Source organism: Perognathus longimembris, chromosome 12 (assembly GCF_023159225.1).
Source record: "Perognathus longimembris pacificus isolate PPM17 chromosome 12, ASM2315922v1, whole genome shotgun sequence".
In the NCBI taxonomy this organism is placed as follows: Eukaryota; Metazoa; Chordata; class Mammalia; order Rodentia; family Heteromyidae; genus Perognathus; species Perognathus longimembris.
Window position 1 is genome coordinate 66,255,343 of NC_063172.1, and position 27,430 is coordinate 66,282,772.

Below are 27,430 nucleotides of genomic sequence, written 5' to 3' on the forward strand. Positions count from 1 at the left end.
TAGAGCTATCTGAAAAACTACTGAAGCAAAAAAGCACTGCCTGGAAAGCAGAAAGCCTGGATATCAATCCCAGTACAGAAAAAGAAAACAAAAAGATCTCTCATCATTCAGACAGCTTTTCTCCTGGGACTTGCCCAGGCCACCCGCCCTAGCTCAGGGAGTGTATCTAGTGTGTAACTCCCAGCTCTTCCTGAACAAACTATCTGGGATAACCAGTGAACTCTGTGTGCGTGTATGTGTGTATACATATGTGTATATGTATGTGTATATGTTTATGTATATGTATATGTATGTTTGGCCGAGAAGGACTGAAAACAGAGAACTAGAAGACAAATGGAAAGCCTCTCCTACTGCTGACAATAGGTCTCATCTCTTTAAAAACGGTAAATCATAGGAATATTTGAAAGAACCTACCCCATATCTTCAGTAGCTGTAGAGTTATCTTCTAGAGAACTTTCAGAAGATGCATTTCTATTTGCAAGGTAGTTCTGTATGTCAGAGAAAAAGACTAATTTTGGCTTACCCACATGTGGGTAATAAACAGGAACTATGTGATGCATTGTTTCAAAGTTACCTGTAGCATACAAAGAATGAAGAGCAGCTTGCTTTGAAACTAATACATAAATTGTAAAAAAAAAAAAAAAGTAACTGTAAGTCATCTTAAATTACATTTTATGAAATAGAATTTAAAAACTTAATGTTTCAACAGTAAAACTGGTTATGAAATATCCAAGAAAAAGCACAATAGACCTTTATACATAAAATCCTGTAATTTATGGTCAATGCTTAATAGATAAAATGGGCAGGCTAACACCAATATAAATACTAACTGCCTTGAATTTTGCTGTTCTGAGTTCATTTTTTCCAAGTGTTTTACTGGAGGTTTTTAAAAATATGTATCCTATAGCTTTTAATTCATGTATTTCCTTTCTCTTCAGAAAACAAAATATCCTTTTCATAACCAAACCATACAGTATGTGGTTTTGCTGCACACACAGGATAAAATTATTGTACATTATGTACACGTATCCAAAGGTACCACTTATTTTAAGCCTAAAAGACAACACTGTTTAAAAAGGGATGCAAATGTGCAGGGGATGAGGAAAAGGAAGAATAAGTATTCTTGAAAAATAGTCAGATGACTTTTTACTGCAGAGAGTGCTCACTGTGCACTTTAACTTAATTGAGCTTAAATTCTATTTTCAATATAGCAAGCCAAGAATCTATTTGAAAATATATTTGAATACATTGTAAGCTTTTTAAATTGTTTCATGATATATTTTTACTTCCTCATTCATTTTTACTTATGAAATTATTTATATGTCACATCTTTTCCTATCAGTAGATTTTGCTAGGTTCCCCCCACACTGAAGGGAATTGCAAAGCAGTAGAGTCTTACTGTTCTTAAGTCCACAATGCAGCTGGTCAGTGCTGTGTTTCATTTTATCTATAAAATGCTTTTCTTCATCAGCCTCTCTCTCTGTGGAGATTCAGGTTCCCACATCTTGGCTATTGTGAACAAGTGCTTTAGCAAACATAGATATGCCAATGTTTCTTGGCAATCTTGACTTCATCTTTTTCTGAATAATACTCAGAATTGAGACTTCAGGGTCATCTGGGAGTCATGTTTTGTTCCTTTCCTTTTTTTCTTCTGCCAGTCCTGGGCCTTGGACTCAGGGCCTGAGCACTGTCCCTGGCTTCTTTTTGCTCAAGGCTAGCACTCTACCGCTTGAGCCACAGCGCTACTTCTGGCTTTTTCTGTATCTCTGGTGCTGAGGAATTGAACCCAGGGCTTCATGTATACGAGATGAGCACTCTACCGCTAGGCCATATTCCCAGCCCCCATTTTGTTCCTTTTTTGAGGAACCTCCATAGACTTTGTCATAATCATTGCATTATTTTGCACTCCCATGGACAATAGATAGGGGTGCCATTTTCTTAGCCAACCTTGTTGCCTCTATTTTGCTTCTTTCCTTTTTAAAATTACAGCTATCTTGGAAAGTAGAATGTGAAGTTCTTCATCGTTTTGGTTCGTATTTCCAGATGACTTGATTTGGCACGTACATTTTGGCCATTTCTATGTCTTTGGAAAAATGTTAACCCGAATCCTTAGGCCACTTTTAGAATTAGGTGAGTCAGTGTTTTGGGTTGTGCCTCCTCCTTGTGCTTCTCTACCTCCTCCTCTTCCTTACCTTCCGCCTCCTCTCCTCCTCCTCCTCTTCCATATCCTCCTCAACTTCCTTCCCCTTCTGTTTCTCCTCCTTCTCCTCCTCTTCCTCCTCCTGCTCCCTCCCACTCCTCTCCCTCTTCCATTTCCCCTTCGCCAGCATGCTCTCTCTTAGGTCTTTTGCATAGGGCTGGTGGTCTATCACTTGAACAAAATCTCCACTTCCAGCATTTTTGCTTGTGAACCGAAGTCTTATAGACTCTCTTGGTCCAGGTGGCTTTGAACCATGACCCGGGAACCTCAGCCTCCCCAGTAGGTAGGAATAAAGTTGTGAGTCATCAGCCCACATTTTGTATACTGTTTTAAAAATTACAAGGAGGGCGGGCAGCAGTGGTTCACATCTGTAATTCTAGCTATTCAGGAGGCTGAGATCTAAGGATTGCAGTTCAAAGCCAGCTGTGGCAGAAAAGTCATGTGAGATTCTTATCTCTGGTTAACCATTCAAAAACTGGAAGTGGTGGGCTGGGGATATAGCCTAGTGGCAAGAGTGCCTGCCTCGGATACACGAGGCCCTAGGTTCGATTCCCCAGCACCACATATACAGAAAACGGCCAGAAGCGGCGCTGTGGCTCAAGTGGCAGAGTGCTAGCCTTGAGCGGGAAAGAAGCCAGGGACAGTGCTCAGGCCCTGAGTCCAAAGCCCAGGACTGGCCAAAAAAAAAAAAAAAAAAACTGGAAGTGGTGCCTTGGCTCAAGTGGTAGAGTGCTAGCCTTGAGCACAAAGAGGCTCAAGGACAGCATTCAGGGCCTAAATTCAAGACCCACAACTGACAAAACAACAAAAAATTAGAAGGAAACTAAAAAAAAGAGACCCACTGTTTACCCAGTTTTTGAAGTATCTGAAACAGGACAGGGAATATGGCTTAGTGGTAGAGCACTTGCCTTGCATGCATGAAGCCCTGGGTTCGATTCCTCAGCACCACATAAATAGAAAAGGCCAGAAGTGGCGCTGTGGCTCAAGTGGTAGAGTGCTAGCCTTGAGCAAAAAGAAGCCAGGGACAGTGCTCAGGCCCTGAGTCCAACCCTAGGACTGGCCAAAATTAATAAATAATGAAGTATCCAAAATACCATTGTTGACTTCAAATTCAGTGTTGTAAAACATATCTCTAGACTTTTTCTAGCTTCACTAAAGGAATCTAAAGGAATGGCTGCTTGGTAGCTCATTTCAAGATTCCTTACAAGTAAAATCATAAACCATTTGTTTTTCTCACGTGACAGCACAGCACACTATGCTGAAAGTTGATTGTTATTGATACTCAGTGAAAAATTCTTGAATAATGGTCCATGTTTTATTTTGTCTATATACTCCATTTTTTTTATCTACATCTCTTTCTATTTCTATGGAAATTTAGGTTGCCTGCACATTTTCATGATTGTGAATAGACCGTTAGCGAAGATCAGTATGCCAGTGTTTCTTGGCAACCTTCATTTCATTTTCTCTGAAAAGTACTCAGAATTTGCATTGTGGGATCATAGGGTAGTCATATTTTCCTTTGTAAAAAATAATTGGCATCTTGGCAAGTATGATTTGATTTCATTATAGTTTTGGTTCACATTTCCTGATGAGTTAATTAGGTTGCTTGTATAATTTTCTCATTTCTGTTTCTTTGGAGAAATGGCAGCTATACTCCTTAGTCCATTCTAAAAATCAAGTTGGGATTTATGTTTTTTGTTTGTTTGTTGTTGAGTTGGACAACCACCACATCCTTCTCTTCTTCCCCCCCCACCACTTCCTCCCCTCCTCCGTATCATACTCCTCCTCTTCCTGCTCATCTTCCTCCTCCTCTTTGTCCTTCTCTTTGTCCTTCTCTATCTCCTTCTCTTCCTCTGCATTCTGTCGCATTGCTAGCCCTTAGCTTTTGGTTTAGGGCTGGTGCTCTATCGTGGAGCCAAGCCTCCACGTCAGCATTTTTGCTTGTTAATTGGAGACTTGGTGGCTGATGTATAATCTTGGCTCAGTGGGAAACATAGTTAGGAGGATATCTAAAGCTTGTCTAGGTAAAAAGTGAGACTATCTTAAGCATGGGGCTGGGGAACACCTTAAGTGGTTGAGCACTTACGTAGCAAGCACAGACCCTAACTCAAACTCTAGTGCTGCCAAACAAACCCAAAGTAAAGCAACCCCCCCACAAGAAAAACCCACACCAATGATAACAATGGAAACCTAAATTTTAAAACTAAAACTAAAACCTTGTGTTTGTTGACAGTTTGTTTGTTAGACTGTTCTTTGCTGGACTGTGCTCTCAGCTCAGGAGGGGCAGGTGCTTACCTAGGTAAGAGTTGTTTGCATCCTCATCCTTAGTGATCTTCTTGGTGGTTTTCTTGGCATCTTTGGATGCTTTCCAGTTAATCAGAAATTGCCTCTCCATATTTTTAATCTCTTTTCCATCAAGAAATTCTAAAGAAAAAATATTTAAAAATATAATGTATACATATGAATATATAAATAAAAACATGCATTTCTGGTTTAGGGCACACAAACTTAAGTTACATCATAGGCTGAAATGTCTCATATTTTAGATAATTCATGTTTTGTTTTATTTATTTATTTATTTTTTCCTGGGGCTTGAACTCAGGGCCTGAGCACTGTCCTTGGCTTCTTTGTGCTCAAAGCTAGCACTCTACCACTTAAGCCACAGCACCACTTCCAGCCTTTTTTTTTTTTTTTTGGCCAGTCCTGGGCCTTGAACTCAGGGCCTGAGCACTATCCCTGGCTTCTTTTTGCTCAAGGCTAGCACTCTGCCAGTTGAGCCACAGCGCCACTTCTGGCCATTTTCTGTATATGTGGTGCTGGGGAATCGAACCCAGGGCCTCATGTATACAAGGCAAGCACTCTTGCCACTAGGCCATATCCCCAGCTCCACGTCCAGCCTTTTCTGTTTATGTGATACTGAGGAATCGAACCCAGGGCTCCATGCATGTTAGGCAAGCATTCTACCACTAAGCTACATTCCTAGCCCTTTCTTGAGTGTTTACAAAGCTTTTCATAAAGAATATGAGCTGGGTGGTACTGGCTCATGCCTGTAATCCTAGCTCTTTAGGGGATCTAGGAATGTGGCTTAGTAAGAGAGTATTTGCCTAGCATGCATGAGGCTGGGAGTGTGGCTTAGTGGTAGAGTGCTTGCCCTAGCATGCATGAAGCCCTGGGTTTGATTCCTTAGTACCACATACACAGAGAAAGCCACAAGTGGCATCATGGCTCATGAAGTAGAGTGCTAGCCTTGAGCAAAATATGCTCAGGGACAGTGCTCTGGCCCTGAGTTCAAGCCCCAGGACTGGTAAAATATAGATAGATAGATAGGTATGTCTATATCTATATCTATATAGATATGTCTATATCTATCTATCTGTATATATGGGGATCTCAGTTTCAAGCCAGCCCATACAGGAATGTCTGAGATTATTGTTGTTTTTTTCCTCCATGATGTTTTTATCTCCAATTAACCACAAATAAACAACCTGGAAGTAGATTTAAGGCTTAAGGGGTAGACTGCTAGCATTGAGCACAAAAAAAGCTAAGAGACAGCACCCAGACTCTGAGTTCAATCCCACCCCCCCAAAAAAATGTTACTATAAACATATGAACTCTTCCCATTACTGTCAGAGATAATCACTGCAAACGATTGGTTATAGGATCTCCCTTTTATAGTCATATGTACAGTCATATGCAAACTCTATTATTATTTTATAAAAAGGCAAATGTTATACACAGTAAAAATTGCATCCTATTCTCTCCTGACTAATACTGTTCTTGGTAAAATATGTTTAAAATGAATAAGAGAATAAGAAAAGCTGAAACCAAAGAGAATCGGTGTGTGTATATATTGGCATACCAAAAAGAGTAGAAAGGTATATGCTAAATTATTCATCAATTATGGTGCAGTTATGACTTGTATTTATTTTCTTTATTTTTCAGGAAATATATTTTGTCATCAAAATATGTTGTAGAAAGATTATTCAAAATAAATTAGAACAACTCTTCTTTGTATCTGCGTCAATGTACTTCACTCACCTTTCCTTGTCTCACCCACAGTGTGCCATGGGAAGGTCTCCAGAGACCATCTCAACAACCAAGGCAGGTTTCAGTGTTGGGTTCCGCGGTGCTGGCAAGGGCACCTAGAGCCTTGTGCGCGCCACCTCTGCGCTTTCCCGCCGAGCGGCACCCCCGCCCCCGCGGGGGAAGTGCTTCGTCTGGGCGCCTGGGACGCTGTGGCCCCAGGAACCAGGACTAGGACGGCTGCGTGGGGAGGTCGGAGGCCTTCGCCCGTGTGCTGGGTAGAATGTTCCGCCTTTCTCTGCTGCGCCCCCTGCCCCCGCACCGCTGGAGCAGCGTCGGGGGCTTGGGAACGGTCTGGTCCGGTTCTGGTTTGCAGGCTCCAGGGCGGGAAGCCCGGGCTCCCTACGTTCCCAGAGCCACGGGGGCCATTTGGCAAAGGTCGGACAGAAATGAAAACCTCCATCAATTTCATCCACAGACCCAAGAGCGAAGCAGTCTCCTGAGGGTCGTCAGGATTTGCGCCCGGGAAAGTTTAGCGGATGGTCAGCAAGTTTCCTGCAGCTGTGACCCACCCACATTGTTTACAGCCACAGGTTCTCCTTACACAAAGAATGCCTGCCACTTCACTTCTGCACAGCAGATGTTTTCCAAGAGCTGTTGCTCAATTTTTAGTTTTTGCTCTTATTTAAAATAGCTAATTTAATCTAGATCAAGATGTCACATTTATATTTCTGAAAGATTTCTGACAAATATATAATTACAAATACTAATCATATGCAAATAATGTACACATAAATACAAATTAATATAATAATATAGAATGCATACCTAGCGATTTGGACACCAGTATCAGTCTGTCCCTGTATTTGGGTTTGAGACAAACAGGATTTCCATTTAGATCCATTTTCCATAGCTTTATCAACTTGTTCAGTAAGAACTCCAAGTCCTATAATTAGAGAGAAAGCAAGACACAGGTATCTTAAAATGATCACTACTTTGAGCATGTCAGCTAAGTGCTTTTTCAAAAGGTAATTACTGTTTTTCATGGAGTCTTAACTTAATGCTAGGGGCTTAGAAGATACATAATAACCAGCTTTTGAATAAAATACTATTTTATTCACTAGAAGTGAGTGACAATGAGACAAAACATGAGGCCCTAAGCTAGGGATCAGAGAACTGTTCTAGGACATGTCACTCTTAACTTGACCAGTGGGTAGCTCAGAAAACGTCATGCTGCAGAAGATACCCTGCTCTTACTGGAAGTAAAAGTTTACAGGCAAAGGCAACTAAGGAGTAATGAATTAAAAAAAATAGGAATTGCAAGCAAGATGTATTTTTGGCTTTTATGAAGAATGTGGAAACCTTATCAAACTGTAAAATAGGAGAAAAAAATCACTTTCATACTTATCACCCAAAGATCACTTTAATACACTTTTATATATGCTTCTTGATGTTTTTGAGCTTAGGGATTTCTTTTTTAATTGTCAATATGTAGTAAGGTTTTTTTATATTATGTCATATATATTTGCATGCTTACAGGAAAATGAGATAGTTGGAATTTGAAGGAATGATTCATGATGTACAGTTAAAATTGATGTGAGAAAACAGGTTGATGGTATGATAGAGCTGGCTTTCTTAGCTTGCCTTCATTACCACCTCCTCTTCCCTATATGAAGTTCTTTTCCCCCCCCCCCCCCAGTCCTGGGCCTTGAACTCAGGGCCTGAGCACTGTCTCTGGCTTCTCTTAGCTCAAGGCTAGCACTCTGCCACTTGAGCCACAGCGCCACTTCTGGTCGTTTTCTATATAGGTGGTTCTGGGGAATCGAATCCAGGGCTTCATGTATACGAGGCAAGCACTCTTGCTGCTAGGCCATATCCCCAGCCCCCTATTTGAATTTCTTTTCCCATTCAATGTTACTCTCTTTCAGTTCTTTGTCTTTTTGTCACTTTTTCTGACGTTCTCTTTTTAAATGTTATCTTAACTACTGTTTAATGGAAATGAAAGATATTTTGAACATTTCTAAGATAGACCCCAAAGACTTGCCTTAAATTTTTTAAAACAAGTAATGACTTAGCTAATTTCCAACATATTGTCTTATTAATATCACTGTTGCATTGGTTCACCCTTTATTCTTTGTCTCACCATTTTGATGTTCCCCTTCTCTTCCCTAATTCAGATAAATGTATATACGATACCCAGGGTACCAAAATCAAAAACAGTGACAACGCGAGATAAACCACAGGAAAGAAATATGAAAGAAAAAAGACATAATTTCACAAAGTACATTAAGAATAACAAAATGAAAAATCTCATTTCCATATATTGGAGTTCATTTCGCTTAGCTTTATTTTGTATGGTCATATATGCATAGCTATTGAGCTATTGTGATCCTCTGCTAGGACTATCCTAGACATATACTAATTATTACCAACGACGGAAACCATGGAATTTATGTTTCCTTGGGTCTGTCTCACCTCACTTAATATGATTTCTTACAAGTCTTTCCATTTCCTTACCAGTGGGGCAATGTACAACTCGGGTGGGAGGGGAGGACGGGGTGGGGGGAAGGTGGGAAAAAAATGAGGAAGTTTTAAGTATGACAAGAAATATACTCAACACCTTCCATATGTAACTGTAACCCCTCTGTACATCACCTTAACAATAAAATTAAATTGAAAAAATTCTATTCTGAAAACAAAAGTAATGACAGGATATTGCCATAGCTTGGCTACTGTGAATAATGTTTCAGTGAACACAGGAATACAGATATTTCTTCAAAAGAGTGGTTTAACTTCCTTTGGCCTTATACCTAGGATTTGGTCTGTGATACTCTGAGGGATGCAAATAAATGACCTATGAAAATACAGGAATTCATGTTTTAAAGGCAATGCTAAATTTCCTTGGTTCTCTTGCTTACTGTGTGCATGTGTTCACTTATAAAAGATTAATTAATAAAGATTAATTGCCATGGCATAGAAAGATCCAGGAAACAATATAATAAATGTGTTAGTTCTCTGCCTTTGCTTACCCTGCTATATTCCTCAGATAATTGGTTTTTTCTTAATTTTGACCAACAGGACAAAAGTTTTAAGTAAGAAAGAAACTATCGACCTACTGACAAACAAGTAGCTGTCTTGTTATTAGAAAGCGTTCTTCAGAATGATCATTTAAACCCCCGGCCCAAGGCCCTAGCGCTTGCCCTCTCTACAGCACTTAATCAGCAGTGTCTAACAGCTACAATTACTTTATGTGAGAGTCACACTGTATTGCTCTTACTCTAAAAACCCTAAGGAAGGGACTGTATATTGCACTTTTTTCTAGTGTTGGATATAATACAGTGTTGAATACAATGTGAAAACTTTAAATTGATAGGATAACAAGAATGTTTGGCATTTTGCTAATTATTCCTCACTTGATAAATGACTCTGGACATAGTCCCTCCAGTGTATGTTTATTTAAGGCGAAACTATTCCTGTGCTGAAATACGATTACCTTTTGGATACGCTCTGGTTGTTCATTGCCTTCCTGTCTGTAATAAATGCTTTCGCTTTCCCGCCCTTCAATACGTTACTAAAGGAAGCAGACACTTTTCTGGACAGTCTCTGTTTGATAAATGATCATGTCATGCTACCACTTAGAAGAGTGCTGTAAACTACCCGAGGGCCCGTTCTGTTTCCCCTGCAGGCTAGGGCCTGCGCTCCCGCGTGGGTGTCGGCAGCAGGCCCCGCTCCTTCCCGGGTTAATGATGACCACTGATGAACCTGTCTTTGACCGGCATGCTCCAATCTTTATCGGAAATGTCGGGCCCAACTGTCCTCCCCAAATCTACAGACAGCCATTTGTCACCCCCCCTGACTGCCTGTCATCAGAGTGCCTGGGAAAAATCTATCATTTTGGCTGTTCCTGACTAGACTGGGAGATGAATAAATTTATCTTTGGGCCACTCTGCTTGTCAGAATCAATACTGAGCAGAGGTTGAATAAATTAGAAAATAAGAAAACATGACAGGCTCTAGTAGTTTGCTACTAAATCAAATATTTTGTTTATATAAGACGTGAGCATGTCACATTTTTTTCTTCCTCCCATTTATCGTGAAGGTTCTATACTTCATGATAAATGGTCATCAGAAAACCAATGAAGTAAATCACTGTAGATCTAACTGTGCAATGCACTTTTTAGGGCATCTTATCGATTGAGCAAACTTTGAAGACATGAAAACTGTTAATATTGAAAATGGTCTTTCAAATTCTTGTATGGTTTTATAAGCTGTTATCTGACCTTATAAATTAGTAACCTACACAACGTTTGATAAACAATCAAACCTATGCTCACAAAGAACTTGCAGACATTCAAGTATTTAATTTTTATATAACTGCTTAGAGAATGTAATGTTAACCAAAGTAACGTTAACCAAAAGCAAATGCCATTAAAGTAGAGCCCTGTAAGTTAAAGACAGGAGTTCTGAAACCATGTATTGTTTTACCTAAAACTTATTTGCCCTCTGCCTCAAATGCTGGCATTGCCACTAATTTTTTTTTTTTGCAAATGCTTTTTACTTGTCAATAACAAAGCAGACCAACAGAAGATTTATCTTATATAACTCCGTAGTTGTTTATTTTGAAAACAATCTTTTCTGAAATAACCTTGTAATTTGAGGTGAACTAATTGATGGTACACCAAAGTTACCTGTTTGCCTGGAAGTTACTAAATGCTGATGAAAGAATAGTTACCAACATATCATTACAGCACACTAACCTAATGGGACCCTGCAATTTTTAAAACTTCATGGCTGGTCAGTTTTGGTTGGACACTTGAGTTGCATGTGTATGGAAAACATTCTCTCCACTGACTGAAGGTAACCTGCATACAAATGTACTTCCAATACAGAATTCAATTCTTAAAGGCAAAGTGGCTCAAATTGGAGGAAATAAGCTAACACCCATGAAATAAACTAAATACAAAGCAACTGGTAGTAAGAATACTAAAGATTTATTCCACCAGTCTTCCTCTTATTTTGTGTTATTTTTTATTTTGAGGCATGTTATAGCCCAGGCTGGCCTTGAACTTATGATCCTCCTGCCTCAGCCTCCCTAGTGCTGGATTTACAGGCACCACCATTCCTTGCTTCTGTCTTAAACATACAAGTGTGCTCCATGAGTAAACTGAGTTAAAACGTTTCTGAGAGCAGAGGAGCTGCTATCAGTAGAGCTATTGTGACTCTATAAGAGCCCAGGTCAGCAAGGTACAAGGTAAGCAGGTGCACTGGGCAATGCTAGGCATTCAACATGCCAGGTAGACCATACTGTCCAGGTCTTCCTGAGCTCCAGTCATTATTACTTCACAGGGTTGTATTTTGTTCTTCCCTATTTCCTTGTTCCACTGTTTTGTAATCAGGAGAAAATGAGAAGTCATTTAACTTCTTGGGTAAATAAAACTAATTTGTCACCTACAATTATGTTTAAGAGTCAGCTGAAGAAACAACAGGGGCTGGGGCTAAGGAAAGATTCTACACTTAGGCACAGGACTAGTGGGCGAGTTGTTGGCTTGGCTGTGGGCAGTGCTAACCTAGTGGGCCTTCTCTAGGAAGGCCTTGCCACACCGGAGGCACTGCTGATAGGCCAGCTCGAAGTTGGAGTTGTTTCCATAATGGGGATCTTCAATCATGAGTTGTTTTTGAGGATCATAGCTCCCAAGTAGTTCACTTGTAGCTTTGCAGTTTTTAACTTGACTACTTATTCTATTCAGTCTCTCAGATTGCTTTCATCCACACACAGCCTGTAGTCGAATGTAGCAAAGTGGTCTGGGGTGACCTGTCTTGCCTTAGGGGCTGTGCTAATGTCATGATTTCTTAGGCAGCTCATAGCTCTTGGATCTGGGGCCCTGCGTTCCAGTCGGAAACAGCTCCGCTGTCAATGGCCCAGTTATCCGAAACATTTCGGTGAGCTACAGGTTTTCTGAAAACTGCTTCTGCGATGGGTGACCGGCAGACGTTACCCAGGCACACGGATGGTCAGGATTTGGGACTCTGTTCCGCCATCTTCCTGGGTGGTCGCAGGCGCCTTGCCACTGGTTTTCTGGAGGGAGATAGGAGACATCTTTCTGTACACTCTGGTCTCACACTTCCTCTTCCATCCTTCCTTCCCATTTTCAACAAAAGAATATTAATTTTTTTTCTTAGTCTATCTCCAATCTTGGGATCTTCTTTTATTTCTGTTTCCACTGTTCTTTCTACATCGCTACTATCACCAGATTTCTTTACCTTTCGTGATTAGGATTTGCCAAAGGATCTTGTTTAAATTTGACAGCGTTGAGGAAGTAGCTGCAGTCTGAATTGCTGCTGCTGTTGCGTGTTCTCAGGCCTCATTTGGAGGTGAGAGAGTTCACAGCCTTCACTTTATTTACCACTGGGCATTGCTGGAACCACCAAAGAGGCACAGCTCACCAAGCCAAACACTACGAATCACCAACTTTGTAAGTTTTCATCCTTTAGAGCATCTTACCCTGTAAGTCACTTTACTTAAGGCCTCATATTTCTGTCATTGTTCAGCCTTTATGGTGCCTTTTTAAATCTCTGACCTCACAAGTAACAAATCTCTAGCCATACCCACCCCCCAGGGTATATACAGGCTACTTTCTAAAAGTTGTTTGTGAGAACTGAGAATATAGCTCATAAAAGCAATGCCCTGGAGCTGGGAATGTGGCCTAGTGGTAGAGTGCTCGCCTCGCATGCATGAAGCCCTGGGTTCGATTCCTCAGCACCACATAAACAGAAAAAGCAGGAAGTGGAGCTGTGGCTCAAGTGGTAGAGTGCTAGCCTTGAGCAAAAAAGAAGCCAGGGACAGTGCTCAGGCCCTGAGTTCAAGCCACAGGACTGGCAAAAAAAAAAAAATCACTCTTTCCCAGCTTCTGTCTTTATTTTAACCCTTTTCCGGAAAGGAATGTTCTATCTGTGCCTTGGGGCATCTTCAGTGTCTACTGAACCAATATGCTGAAACCTTCTCTTTCATCTGTTCTCTAAGTCTGGCCTCATACATCCAATTGTCTACTTGACATTATGTCCATAATTTTTCAAAAGACACCCCAAAATCTCTCCTAGAGTTTTTTTTTATGTTACTCAAAATTATGGTCTCCCAACCTGCCTCTTCAGTTCTTAACTCCTGACTGCTCAAGGCAGAGGTGCTGAGGTCGCTGCTGACATGTGGCACTCCCGTGTCCCGATCACAGTCAAGCCTTGTCTCTTTCACTTGCCTTTCCAAGCAGGCAAACCCTGAGGGACTCTCAAGACATGTCATTGTTTGAGGATCACTGCATTTCCTAATCCTTTCTTTCCTTTTCTTCTTGAAGAACTCAAACTCCTTTCATTTTAATTCTTTCTCACTGCTAGTCAGGTCTTAATCTTTTTTTTTTTTTTTTTTTTTTTGGCCAGTCCTGGGCCTTGGACTCAGGGCCTGAGCTTTTTGCTCAAGGCTAGCACTCTGCCACTTGAGCCACACCGCCACTTCTGGCCGTTTTCTGTATATGTGGTGGCCTCATGTATACGGGGCAAGCACTCTTGCCACTAAGTCCATATCCTCAGCCCCCAATATGCTATCTTTGTTTTTTGGCAATAGTGGAGTTTGAACTCCATGATCTGAGCTTAGGAGGCAGGTGCTCTCACCCTTGAGCCATGCCTCCAGCCTGAGGTCTTAATCTTAAGACTCAGTTATTTGTTCATTCTAGACCAGATTTTTCTTAGACACTTAAAATGAGCTTTCCATGCTAATAGACATCGTAAACCCAAATCACTACCATACTTCAGTTTATAGAACTTCACAAAATCAGTGTACAAGATTGACTAGCAAGACTTTTCATAATAATGTGTAAGCTATTACAGTGTTGATAATATTTAGTAAAGTGGGGATGACTAAAGACTTTTCGATATAAATTTGAATGGTGATTTTAAGTTTTGAATCTTTATTAGAGACTAAATTGTCAGCAAAAGCAATAAATTAAAAGTTATACTTTTTATGTAAGAACTATACTTATTTCATTTATTTTCTATAGATGCATTTGCAGAACCTACTTGATGTCCATGTAAAAGCAGCTGGTCTCCTTAAGTGCTTTAAAAAATGCTCCTGTAATTACAGTGGTTTTCCTCTAATGATGTCCACTTCTTTTCCCCCGTGGCACAAAGCTGTCTACTTGCGGGTGTCTTCTAGAATGGATGTCAGCGACATCATTTGTGGGATGAGAGGTTTCTTTTCTACAGCACAAGGTTTAATGCCAGTAGATTTGGCATCAAACAACTTAAATAGGCAAAAAGAATGGGAAAAGCAACAAAACCCAGACACACTAGATCCACACTACATACATTTTTTTTTTTTTCTGGTGATACTGGAGTTTGAATTCTGGGCCATGCACTTGGTTTGTAATACATTTTTACCTTTTGCTGCAGAACATTATGCAATGAACAATGGTGTCTTATGTTTGACTGCCCACTAGCTCCTTTTGTAAAGTTGCTGCTGAACACTTAGGCCCATTTAAAAAACATTGTCTTCTTAGTATAGAATGCTTTATGTATTTTAGATACAAATTGTTAGAAGTTTGCTAATACCTCCCCTTAGCCTATGGCTTGCTATTTTATTTTATTCTATTTACTATTATTATTATTATTGGCAGTCCTGGGCCTTGGACTCAGGGCCTGAGCACTGTCCCTGGCTTCTTTTTGCTCAAGGCTAGCACTCTGCCACTTGAGCCACAGCGCCACTTCTGGTCATTTCTACATATGTGGTGCTGAAGAATCGAACCTAGGACTATATGTATAGGAGTCAAGTGCTCTACCATGTTCCCAGCCCTCTTTTATTAATAACATCTTTCAAAGAGCAAATGTTTGAAATTTATAGTCTAATCAGTCTGCTTTTTAGAACATTTAAAAAGGAATCTTTATCTAATTCTTTTTTTTTCTTTAATTTTTTTTCTTTCTCTCTGAGGTCTGAGGGGAGGGAGGTCTGTGGTCTGAGGGGAGGGAGGTCTGGGGACTGAGGGGAGGGAGGTCTGAGGTCTGGGGGCGGCCGGGGCCGGGGCGGGGGGGAGATGCAGCCTCCCTCACTTTTCTCCAGTGGTCCTTCTCCCCTCCCCTACCTCCCCTGCAGGACCAGGGTCAGGGAGTGGAAGTGCCCCCCTTCCAAGGGCTCCTCTAAGTTTTTTCTAGAAGGTTTGTGTTTTAGCAGTTAAATGTAGATGTGATTTTTATTTTAGATGCTGGGATTTAAACTCGGCTTTGTACTTAATTTGTAGTTGATTTTGAAATAGGAAAGGGTGAGTCTTCCCGTTTTGCTGCCCTTTTCTAAACAGTTGGGACTACTCAGTGAGCTGACAGCTGCCATTTCTCCAGAGGTATCTTCTGTTCTTACTCCTCTTCTCCTCCTAGGACTTAATTTACAAACCTGATTTAATGCTTGCAATGTCCCACAGGTCATTAAAGCTTTACTTGGTGTTTCTAAAATGCTTTTCTTTTTCTTTCCATGCTTCAGTTTGGATAGTCCTAATGCTGCATCTTTTTATTTTATTTTTGTTTGTTTGTTTTTGTTTTTGTTGCCAGTCCTGGGGTGTGGACTCAGGGCCTGAGCACTGTCCCTGGCTTCTTTTTGCTCAAGGCTAGTACTCTACCTCTTGAGCCACAGCTCCACTTCTGGCTTTTTCCTATGTATGTGGTGCTGAGGAATCGAACCCAGGGCTTCATGTATACGAGGCAAGCACTTTTACCACTAGGCCATATTCCCAGCCCCTTTATTTTATTTTTGAGTTAACATACATTGGCAATATGAGAGGAGTTTTTTAAAGCAAGTTCATCCCTCCACCTTATTCCCATTCCTCCTCTAATGCTGTCTTTAAGTTCAGTTTTCATTCAATCCAATGAACTTTTTATCAGCTTTAAATTTCACTTTTTAAAATTGATCTTCTTTTTGTGTTAATAATTCTTCTATATTCCACATAGTACACGATAGCTTTTTAAAAGTTTTGTCTTCAAATTCTATCCTTCCTGTCATTTCTGTTATTTATTCTTTGCCTGGATTTTCTCCAATATGAGATATATATATATATATATATATATATATATATATTATATTATATTTTATATTTTTATTTTTTTTTGGCCAGTCCTGGGCCTTGGACTTAGGGCCTGAGCACTGTCCCTGGCTTCTTTTTGCTCAAGGCTAGCCCTCTGCCACTAGAGCCACAGCACCACTTCTGGCCATTTTTCTGTATATGTGGTGCTGGGGAATCGAACCGAGGGCTTCATGTATATGAGGCAAGCGCTCTTGCCACTAGGCCATATCCCCAGCCCCTATGATTGATATTTTTATGTTTCTTGTCTGCTATTATTGTCCTGGATTTCTGGTCTGAAAGGTGCCTTTAGGAAGAAAGCTAAAATACTTCAGTACTCACCTTATTTGTTTTGCTTCTCTTATGAAACACAGGTCTAGGCTACCTGTTGTCCAATGTCTGAAAAATTGCATATTTTGGCTGGTTTTAATTGGTATTGTTTGGGGGGTGCGTCTGATCCTTGTTACTAAGTCATAGCCTATTCTATTGTATTATTTTTTGAATTTAATTTTCTTTTTTCATTTTCCTGATTGTTATGGTTTAAATTTATCCCCCAAAATTCATTATGTTGAAATTTAATTATCTATGCTATACAGTATATTAAGAGATGGGACCTTTCGGAGAGACTTAACTCATAGAGTAGAACTCTTGTGAATGCATTAATGCTTTATAAGAGGGTGAGCTAACCTGAGTACCGGTGGCTCATTTCTGTAATTGTTACTCAAGAGACTGAGATCTGAGGGTCAAGATTTGAAGGCAGCTGGAGTAGGAAAGGCCATGAGACTTATCCCCAATTAACTAGCTAAAAAACAAGAACAAAAAAAACCATAAATGGAGGTATGGCTCAAGTGGAAGAGTAAAATAGCTAAGGGACTGCATCCAGACCCTGAATTCAGCCCCAATACCAGTACTCACACACACGCAAATAAATAAATGAGTTTTCCCTTTCTGTCTCTTCTGCTACAGGAAGATACAATGTCTCTGCTCTTCAGAGCATATAACAACAAAGTACCATTATAGAAGCAAATAGTCACCCTTACTGGACCCTGGTCTTGCTGGTGGCTTGATCTTATACTTCCTAGCCTCCTGAACTGAGAGAAAATATATTTATATTCTTGCAAGTTATTGAATGTCAAATATTTTGTTATATCAGCACAAATCACCTCAATGCTTACTGTTGTCTCATTCTGATATTCTAATTGGTCATATATTTGAACTCTTGAATTAATTCTATAGGACTCCTTGTTATTTATTTCCAAATCTTCTTTTTGTTCTTTCTTGGAGATTTCCTCATTTTTATTGAGTAAGCTTTATATAGAATATTCAATTTCTCCTACCGTATTTTAAATTCTCTCTTGTTCTTTTGTTGTTACTTTAAATAGTATCCTGCAAGGTTCCAGTAGCTTACGCCTGAAATCCTAGACACTCAGGAGGCTGAGATCTGAGGATCACAGTTCAAAGCTAACTCAGGCAGAAAAGTGCATGAGACACTTATTTCCAATTAACCAGCAAAAATATGGGAATAAAGGTGGGACTCAAGTGTAGAGTGCTAGCCTTAAGTAAAAAAGCGAAGTGACAGGGCTTAGTTCAAGCCCCAGTAGTAGCAAAAGCAAGTTAAAAAGGAAAAGAGAGAAAGAAAAATAGAAAAAGATGAAGGAAGGAAAGAAGGGAGGGAGGGAAGGAGGGCGGGAAGGAAGGAAGGAAGGAAGGAAGGAAGGAAGGAAGGAAGGAAGGAAGGAAGGAAGGAAGGAAGGTAACATTACCTCTATTAATTCCTTCTGGAGATATGCTCCCCAAGACCTAATAACCTTCCACCAGGTTCCATTACCACAGCACTGCTGTGTTGGGAACCAGTCATATGCAAACCATAGTGTGTGGAAAAAAAAATTCTAAGAAGCTTATGTGGATTTGGCTACAAGAAAATTAAAACCCCTGGGCTGGGGATATGGCCTAGTGGCAAGGGGGCTCGCCTCGTATACATGAGGCCCTGGGTTCAATTCCCCAGCACCACATATACAGAAAATGGCCAGAAGTGGCGCTGTGGCTCAAGTGGCAGAGTGCTAGCCTTGAGCAAAAAGAAGCCAGGGACAGTGCTCAGGCCCTGAGTCCAAGGCCCAGGACTGGCCAAAAAATAAAAATGAAAAAAAAATAATATTAAAGAAAATTAAAACCCCTGCATCCATTATGAAACATACACAAAGCATGTCACCAGATTCAACATATTACTATTATCCTCTTATCTTCCCTCATATTAACTACTGAACTTTATTCTAGGCAAATGATCATACTCCTCTTTATTGAAGCTCATTTTTCTCTTTATCACCAATTCTTCCTTAAGCCTGTTCTTCTAACTGGTGTCTGAAGTGTTTCTGTGCTTGGCTTTGGCCTTATTCACTTTTCTCTTCTTTCACTCAGTCCATTATACTAAAACTTATCAATCTTACTTCCCTGTTGAACTCCAGATGCCTACCTAACCAGTCCAATTCAGTGTCCAAATAGAATTGGGTTCCTCATTACCTCTCCTCAGCAGCTGATAAAATCTACCATTGTCACACAAAAACTACAAGGCGTCCTTGATTCTTACTTTTCCCTCCCTTTATTTCTACATCCTGCTCACCACAAGTTCCATGACCTCTATCTAAAAATATACCTCTAACACCCCCTTTTCTTCATCTCAAAGCAACCATCTTCTCTTAGTTTCCTAACTGCTTGTCTGCCTGCCTGCTTGCTTGCTTCTTTTTCTATTCTTTCATTCTTTCTTTCCCTTTCTTTCTTTTTTCCTTCTTTCCTTCATTCCATTCTTAGTTCCTTCCTTCCTCTCCTTTTCTTTCCTCCCTTTCTTTGTTTCCTCTCTTCATTTTTTTTTCTCTGTGTGGGTCTCTCTCTGTGTCTCTGGCTGTCCTGTCTCTGTGTGTGTGTGTGTGTGTGTGTGTGTGTGTGTGTGCGCGCCCCTCTTTCTCTCTCTCTCTCTCCCCCCCCCCCCATTATTTTATTTTTTTCTTACTACCGAGTTTGAGCTCAGGGCTTGGCTGATGCCCCACCCAAGCGAACCACACCTTTCAGCCCAGCCACCAACTATTTTTGCTGGAATTCTTGAAACTCATTATTCACATAGCAGACAAAAATTCCTATTAAAATAGTCCTTTCAATGACTTTGTACTGTACTTAGAATAAAGTCAAAACTTTTAATTATGTACTTTATTATCTGGGGCCTGTTCCCTTCTTTCCAGTCCCATATTAACTGCTGCTTCTGTAGTCACTCAGCAATTACTTATTGGACATCTGCTGTGTGTCAGAAACTGAGCTAGGCTCTAGAAGCCCTCAATAGTAAACTGACCTGCTTCCTTGGACATGCCAAGCTCTCTTCAGCCTCAGAGCTTTCATAGTTGCTGTTACTAATGCCTGGCATGTTCTCACCCTGGATCTTTGCTTCTTTTTCATTTTTTAGATATGAAGGGAAATGTAACTTCCTCAGAGCCCTTTCATGATGATCTAATTGAAATTATTCACTGAGCCCTTTTCTGTTGCATCATCCAGTTTAATTCGTAGCCCCCCTTTAAAGTGTTCTTTGCGTATGCATTTTCTTGCCATTTCCTTCCTCGTCCCACTATGATGTAAGTTTCCTGAGTGGAGAGAACCTACCCATTTCATTTATCATGATAAACCTAGCACCTTGGATGCTCTTCTCCAAGCACCTAAAATAGTGCCCAGTGTTCAGAAACTAATAAGCAACACACAGGAGGGTATATTACATTCAATCTTAAAATGAAGAGGATTTGGTTATGCAGATGCTGATTGTCATATTTGTTTACACAGTTATGCTGCTTTTGCCTTATTAATATAGCTGGAGTAAATCACTGTAGGTAAAGTAACTATCATAATAGCATATAGGAAAACTGCAATAGGAAAACATTTGAAGGCTGTAGTGTTTTATCAAAAATCCCTTCTTCTCTCTTTAAAGTTGAAAATATAGTAGAATCAGACTTGAAATATTGGTAATTGTAACACTAGGTAATTGGATACTTTAAGTTGTATTTATATATTCCCCATTCGTTGCTTGGAAAAAACCTTTGGGAAAATACTTATCTCTCACTTAAGATTGGTGCCAGTGTAGGAAATTTGTATTTTCTACCATTCTTTTCTGAGAAAAGGCAAGTGTGTTTTTGGTTGACCATCCCATTCCCATTTCCCCTGTGGGTGAGCGTGGGCCTCTCTATTCAACCCCGGTCTTCTCTGCTCAGATCAAATCCCTGGGACTCCAGTTTCAGTCACTTTGAATGGGATCACATGTGCTGTATATTTAATTTAAGACACTCTATTGTGAAAGTCATAGTATGTTACAAACAGGGGAGCATCATAGAAAAACTAAAACATCTTGTTAATTTTGAAGCCAGGTGAAGCGGCTCAAGCCTGGCTTGAGAGGTAGAGATTGAGGGTTTGTGGTTCAAGACTAGTCTGGCCATAACAGTTTGCAAGATCTTCTCTCAATTAATGACACGCTCATCTGAAGGTACAAGGGAAGCACAGTGGCCAGGTGCAGTGGCGTGCCCGTCATCCCAGCAACAAATGCAGAACAGGAGGATCACAGTTTGAGCCAGCTCAGGCATAAAGAGAAACCCTATGTTGAAAATAACCCCCCCACATACACACACACATACACACACACACACACACACACACACACACATACACACGCGCGCGCACCGGTGAGGTGGCTCAACTGGCTCAAGTACCTCCATAGCAAGTATAAATTCAAATTCCAGTGCCAACAACCACTCATTTAAAAAATTCAGAATCCTTATATGTTTTGTGTTTAACCTGAAACAACTGGGTTGTGCTTCCTTATGATCTTCACATTGTAAACATCCACTCAGAAGAATTTTGGGTATTTTAAGGAATTCATTTGCAAATATATACATACATATATGTGTATATATATATATATCATGGTTATCTATTGTTAATGACAGTTCCAGAAGGAAATATGCAATATAACCTAAATCTGGAAATTAAGATGAATATTTTTAGGCTTAAAAGAATGCTGTTTGGAAGTAATTTTGATTATATGAACTCTATTCACGGGAGAAAGAAGTCCTTTGGTCCTCATGTCAGAAAACTCTATCACATCTTACTCCATGGCCAGCCCAAAAACGTTAAAGTTATAGCAACAGCTCAGCATATGAGTGACTTTCCAGGCAGCATTTCCTAGCCCTAGGTTCTATGGTAGGGCTACCAAACTTAACAAAAACAGAATTCTATTGTAATCTGACTTCTTGTTCAGTTTTCTTGAGGTCTGGAACTGAGTATTTCCTCCTTCTATGAGGTAGTATGTGGCAAACATGTAGGTGCTCAGTACATATTTGAAAAAATGAGTGATGATTGGATATGGGACCATTTGACAGTAGATGAGCACAGCAAGTTCAACACTTTATATAGAAGCAGCCAGGAGAGAGTTGAGGGGGAATCACAGTTTTTAGAAATTCATTCAGGTGGAATCATGGTTTGTAGAAATTCACTCATTGGGGATATCAGAATTGGGAGAGAAAAAAATCTAATTTCTAGAAGGAAAAGTTTGATGGACAAATAATGTAGAAGGGAAAAGCATACAGCTCCTTCTCAGAGAAATTTTATTCTATTGGTGGAAGAAGCACTAGACTATCAAGAATTATATAAATATATATTAAGAAGTAGAAAATCATAAGATAGTTTTATAACAATTCCAGAAGTTTCTAAAGAGTCATGTGTTAAAATTACAGATATTTCAAATCATGTTTTCCAACCATAATTCAGGAAAATATTTTAAATTAATTTTATTTATACTACCTTCACATGCAAAAGCTGGTTGTCAACTGCTATGAGGTGGTTAAGATTCTCCAGGATTTCTAGGTCTCTTATGTCATCAATATTATTGTTGCTGATATTCAATATAGAGAGGGATTTCTGTAATAAAAAAGAAATTACCACTAGTAAACAGTTTAGACACCGTACGTAGTAACTAGAATCCCTAATTTTGTTTATTTTGCTCTTAAAGCAAGAAAACCAAAAGACATGGAGATTTTGTTTCAATGTTCTGTATTTTTTCAAATTGAACTTTTAGGACTCTAATGTATGGTATTGCTTTCTCATTTTGCTTGTAACACAGTTTAGAAAAATGCTTATCATAGTCTAAACAAATTATCTTTTTGTGCTAATTGTCACTAAGATTTCTACTATCACAGGTAAAAATACTTTTCTATCTTTGTTTGTCTAAAGCGGAAACATGACCACCATGATCTGGGTTTTATTTTTGTCATTACCTCTCTAGTTTGCACTTTACAGTCACTTGAAATAATAAGAATTTTAGTGAGTACACAGGATACATTATATGAGACTACTAAATCAAAGTTTTCTTAAAATTGGAAGCCCAGGAATCTACCTGCATACACCAAGGCATCCATACAAAAGCAGCCTTTAAAAATACTTGTGACATTTCTTTCTTGGTAATACTTACTTGGGCTTGATCTCTGGATCTCACACTTGATAGGCAGGCACCCTGCCACTTGAACCTAACTTCCAGTCCCCAGGTACCTTTTCTTCCTTCCTTGTTGTTTCCTCTTTCACTTCCCCTCCCCCTTCTTGTCCCTTCCTTCCTTCTTCCTCCCTTTCCCCGCCTCCGCAGGAGGGGAATGCGTCCCAGGCCAGCCAGGGTGATAGGGTGAGCTCTGGTCTCATAGAAACCAAACCCAAGCTGGGCTCTAGTGACTCAGGCCTATACACCTACCCAAGCTGGGCAGAAAACCCCTCAAAACTCGAATCCTCATTCAACTAGAAAAAAGGCTAGCCTTGAGGGGTGGCCCACGCGGTAAAGCATGGCAGTGGGTGGGGCTCATAGACTGGGAGGCTCTGAGCTTTGTTCAAAATCGAAAACAAAACGGAAAGTTCCCAGCTAATGGTGCAGTCCTTCTTCTTTAGGATTTTTCACAGAAATTTTAAATTTAGGCCATGATAATCAGCAAGACCCAAATTATGAGTTAACATCTGCATGAGAAGCTTAGTTTACCGTAACCTCCTCCCACCCCCTTTGAATCCAGCTAAGTGCCTGGCAGTACTAGTCCATTTTACGGTACTGTCATACTCTGAGATGTTATGCAAGCAAAAACCCCACAAAAAACCAACTGGGTCCTCGGAGTCTCAGACAAGCAGATCCATCATCCTTCATGGCTCACTATGGTTCTTGTCAAGCATTTAAATGGGGCTTACTGCCAGAGAATGAAGAGTTCTTGGGTCAAACAGAAGCTTTTCTCCAAGGGGAAGCCGCTGACTCTCAACGTGAAGCTCTCGCAGTTCTAATCCTTCCAAACCTTCTACGACAGCAATGTAATTGCTTCCCAGATACCTGCAAAACATAGAGTGGTTCTAAATAGACCTTGTGAGAATACCAGGGTCTTTCAGCATGATAAAAGTGTAATAGTAACAAATGGAGCTGGCAGGGATTTGGTTTGGATATTGAATCTGTGAAAAGTTGGTTTAAATGACCATGAATTGTATTCTTAGACTTAATCTAAAAAAGGCACCTTAAAATGTTTTTAATTGAAGTTGTCTTTACTAAACTATCTACTAGGGCTGCTCTTACATTAGGGTATAGGAAAACCAACAGGGATGAAAATTGGGATCTAGGTGGGAAGCTAGACCCTGCATTTCAATTAGCGTTCCTCACCCCACCTTGGTGTCCCCATTCCAAGGCCACTGGCCTACTTTTTGGGAAGCATGGTAGTTATTCTAACCTGAGAAAATTGGGACTTGTAGTCTTCATTAACTGGAATTATTGTAGGCTGTCAATGACACCATACAGTCAAATCTACATCAAGATTATCAATTCTAAAAGCCTTTTTTTTTAAAGAGTCCCAGTCAAATTCCTAATACTGCCTCTATATCCTGAATGCTGGCATTATAGATGTGAACCTTGCCCAACTGAAACCATCTCCACTTTCTGAGATGAGTTTTGCTAAAAGGTACAGAACTTATCTGGGTTTCATGGAAATTTTTGACCATTAGGTCTATATGAGGATGTGTGAAGTGTCCCGAAAGCCCCATAGTGCAATTTATAGCAACCCTCCCAAAAAATATTGTCACGCACTAAAGCCTAAATTATTGAATATTTCATAGTTAACAGTTTATTTCATATTAATAATATAAGAACAAAAATGAAGACCTGTTATACAAAATACATGTGAGAAACATTCAAATAAACTTTAAACTTACTTTTGCAACTAAATGCAGAGACTGGGAATGGTTGCTGACATAAAATATGTACATGGATGATGATGAGCAACTAACAGTATATTAAAGGCACTTACAGTTTTTCCAGTTTCTTTAATGATGTCAGGTTCTCTATACATGAAATACAGTTGTTTTGTAGGTACAGATGGGTCAAATTGGTGGCATAATTCAGGTTAGTGATTTGACTAATACGATTATCATATAAATATAAGACACTAAGACTTTTGCAATGAGAGAGGTCATCCTGAAAAGAAAAAAGTGAATCATATTTAGTTTTTCCTGAAAACTTAGTTGCAAGTTTTTCACTTGAGCATATAACAAATTTCCTAAGATTAATATAAAAAAATCGTTTGCTGTTCTAAGTACATCCAAATAAGATAACAATGATTATAGGATAACTTTGAGGCTATAGCACTCTTTAACTATAACACTCAAATTGTATTTGTTAAGATTTTCCCTTTGCTAACAACTTCCCTCAGAAACAAGTAGGTTTCTCTGAAGGCTGAATTATTGAGAAAATTATTGTTCTCACTTATGAAGCAGGGCTTAATCTCTTTGTAGGTTTGGAAGTAAATTATAGTTTTGAATACTGAAAATTAGTAATCATCTGATATTCTAGAATATTGGATTAATAAAAATACTACGATAATGCTATGAAGTGAATACCATAAAGCCACTAAATATCCTTTTGTTTCTTTAGTACTATCTCATAGATTTCAAGATGCATAATTAGGTAATAAAATAGTATCCAGGGCTGGGAATATGGCCTAGTGGCAAGAGTGCTTGTCTTGTATACATTAAGCCCTAGGTTCGATTCCTCAGCACCACATATATAGAAAATGGCCAGAAGTGACGCCGCTGTGACTCAAGTGGTAGAGTGCTAGCCTTGAGCAAAAGGAAGCCAGGGACAGTGCTCAGACCCTGAGTTCAAGGCCCAGGACTAGCAAAAAACAAACAAACAAAAAAATAGTATCCAATATTGTAAACTTATATAAATGCATACCTAAAAAAAAAGACTGAAGGACATCACCTAAAAATTAAAAGTGGAGAGCCTGGGAATATGGCCTAGTGGCAAGGGTGCTTGTCTCATATACATGAAGCCCTGGGTTCGATTCCTCAGCACCACATATATAGAAAAGGCCAGAAGTGGCACTGTGGCTCAAGTGGCAGAGTGCTAGCCTTGAGCAAAAAGAAGCCAGGGACAGTGCTCAGGCCCTGAGTCCAAGGCTCAGGACTGGCAAAAAACACACACAAAAAAACAAAAAACTAAAAGTGGATATCTCTGCATGGTAAAATATATGTATATTTATATGAATATATGTATATATACATATATGTATACATATATACACGCATACGTATATGTGTATGTGCATATATATACATATATTATAATGAACACTGATTTTGAGATAAGAAATTAAAGGTGATTTTTATTTTATTTATTTATTTATTTTTGTTTGCCAGTCCTGGGGCTTGAACTCAGGGCCTGAGCACTGCCCCTGGCTTCTCTTTGCTCAAGGCTAGCACTCTGCCAACTTGAGACACAGCGCCACTTCCTGCTTTTTCTATATATGTGATGCAGAGGAATTGAACCCAGGGCTTCATGTACACGAGGAATGCACTCTTGCCACTAGGCCATATTTCCAGCCCCTAAAGGTGCTTTTTAAAAGTCTGTTTTTGTTCTTTTTTTGTGTGTGTGGGGTTAGGGAATGCTGGAGATTGGAGATTGAACTCAGAGCCATGCATTTACTTGGTAAATGCCCTGCCACTTGAGCCATTCTCTCGTTTTTTTTTAGTTGGTTTGTGTGTGTGTGTGTGTGTGTGTGTGTGTGTGTGTGTGTGTGTGTATACTGGGCTTGAACTTGGCATCACAGCTGGTGCTCTACTATTTGAGTTATGTCTATAGTTTTGGCTTTTTGCAGATTTTGTAGAGATGGAGTCTCAAAGACTTTTCTGCCAGAGCTCCGGGTCTCACCCTCCTGAGTAGCTAGGATCATGGGCATGAGCCACTGGCATTTGGCTCAGTTTTCTTTCTCCTTAATGAAAACATTCACAGTGAAGAAGTAATGATTGCTATGAGGACAAAAGAACTTTAACTAGGGATGCTCCAGAAGAAGCAGTCTATGTATTGTATGAAGAAGTACAGAGCTCTAAGCAACAAAAATGAAACATGAAATTGGTCAGCTGAACTTAGAAGGATCATCAGAAACAGAAACTTTTTGTTGTTGTTGGTTGTGGGGCTGAAACTCAGGGCCTGGGCGCTGTCCCTGAGTCTCTCTGTGCTCAAGGGTAGCACTCTACCACCTGAGCCACAGTGCCACTTCCAGTTTTTTAGTGGCTAATTGGAGATAAGAGTCTCATGGGGACTTTTCTGCCCTGGCTGGCTTCAAACTGTGATCCTTAGATCCCAGCCTCCTGAGTAGCTGGGATTACAGGTGTGAGCCACTGGTGCCTGCCAGAAACAGAATCTTTTATGATACTTTTTATAATACTATTTTTATTTCTCCAAGACATCCTTTTTATTGCTTTTCCCCCCGATACTGGGAATTATCCCAGTGTTCCAAATCTCTGTCTGTCTCTGTCTCTGTCTGTCTGTCTGTCTGTCTGTCTGTCTATCTCTCTCTCTCTCTCTCTTCTTGTACTGGGCCTGAACTCAGGGTCTGGGCATTATCCCTTACCTTTTTTCACTCAGGACTAGCACTCTACCTCTTGAGCCAAAGCTCCATTTTTGGCTTTTGGTGGTTAATTAAAGATAAGAATTAGAGATAAGAGTAAGACTTTCCTGCTTGGGCTGGCTTTAAACTGTGATCCTCAGATGTCAGCCTCCTGAGTAGCTGAGATTATACCCATGGGTGCAT

The 27,430-nt window shown here is 39.9% G+C and overlaps 1 protein-coding gene across 1 annotated transcript; it reads right to left on the minus strand.

Annotated features, from left to right (window-relative positions):
* Window positions 1-312: 312 nt before the first annotated feature.
* Ppp1r42 (protein phosphatase 1 regulatory subunit 42) lies at window positions 313-27,430 on the minus strand. The gene is made up of 7 exons (XM_048358675.1): window positions 27,419-27,430; window positions 24,647-24,927; window positions 23,550-23,685; window positions 22,134-22,250; window positions 7,052-7,169; window positions 4,496-4,624; window positions 313-574 (listed from the first exon to the last, which is right to left on the minus strand). Exons 1-7 carry the CDS (start codon window positions 27,428-27,430, stop codon window positions 411-413), a joined length of 957 nt encoding a protein of 318 aa, XP_048214632.1. The 3' UTR covers window positions 313-410.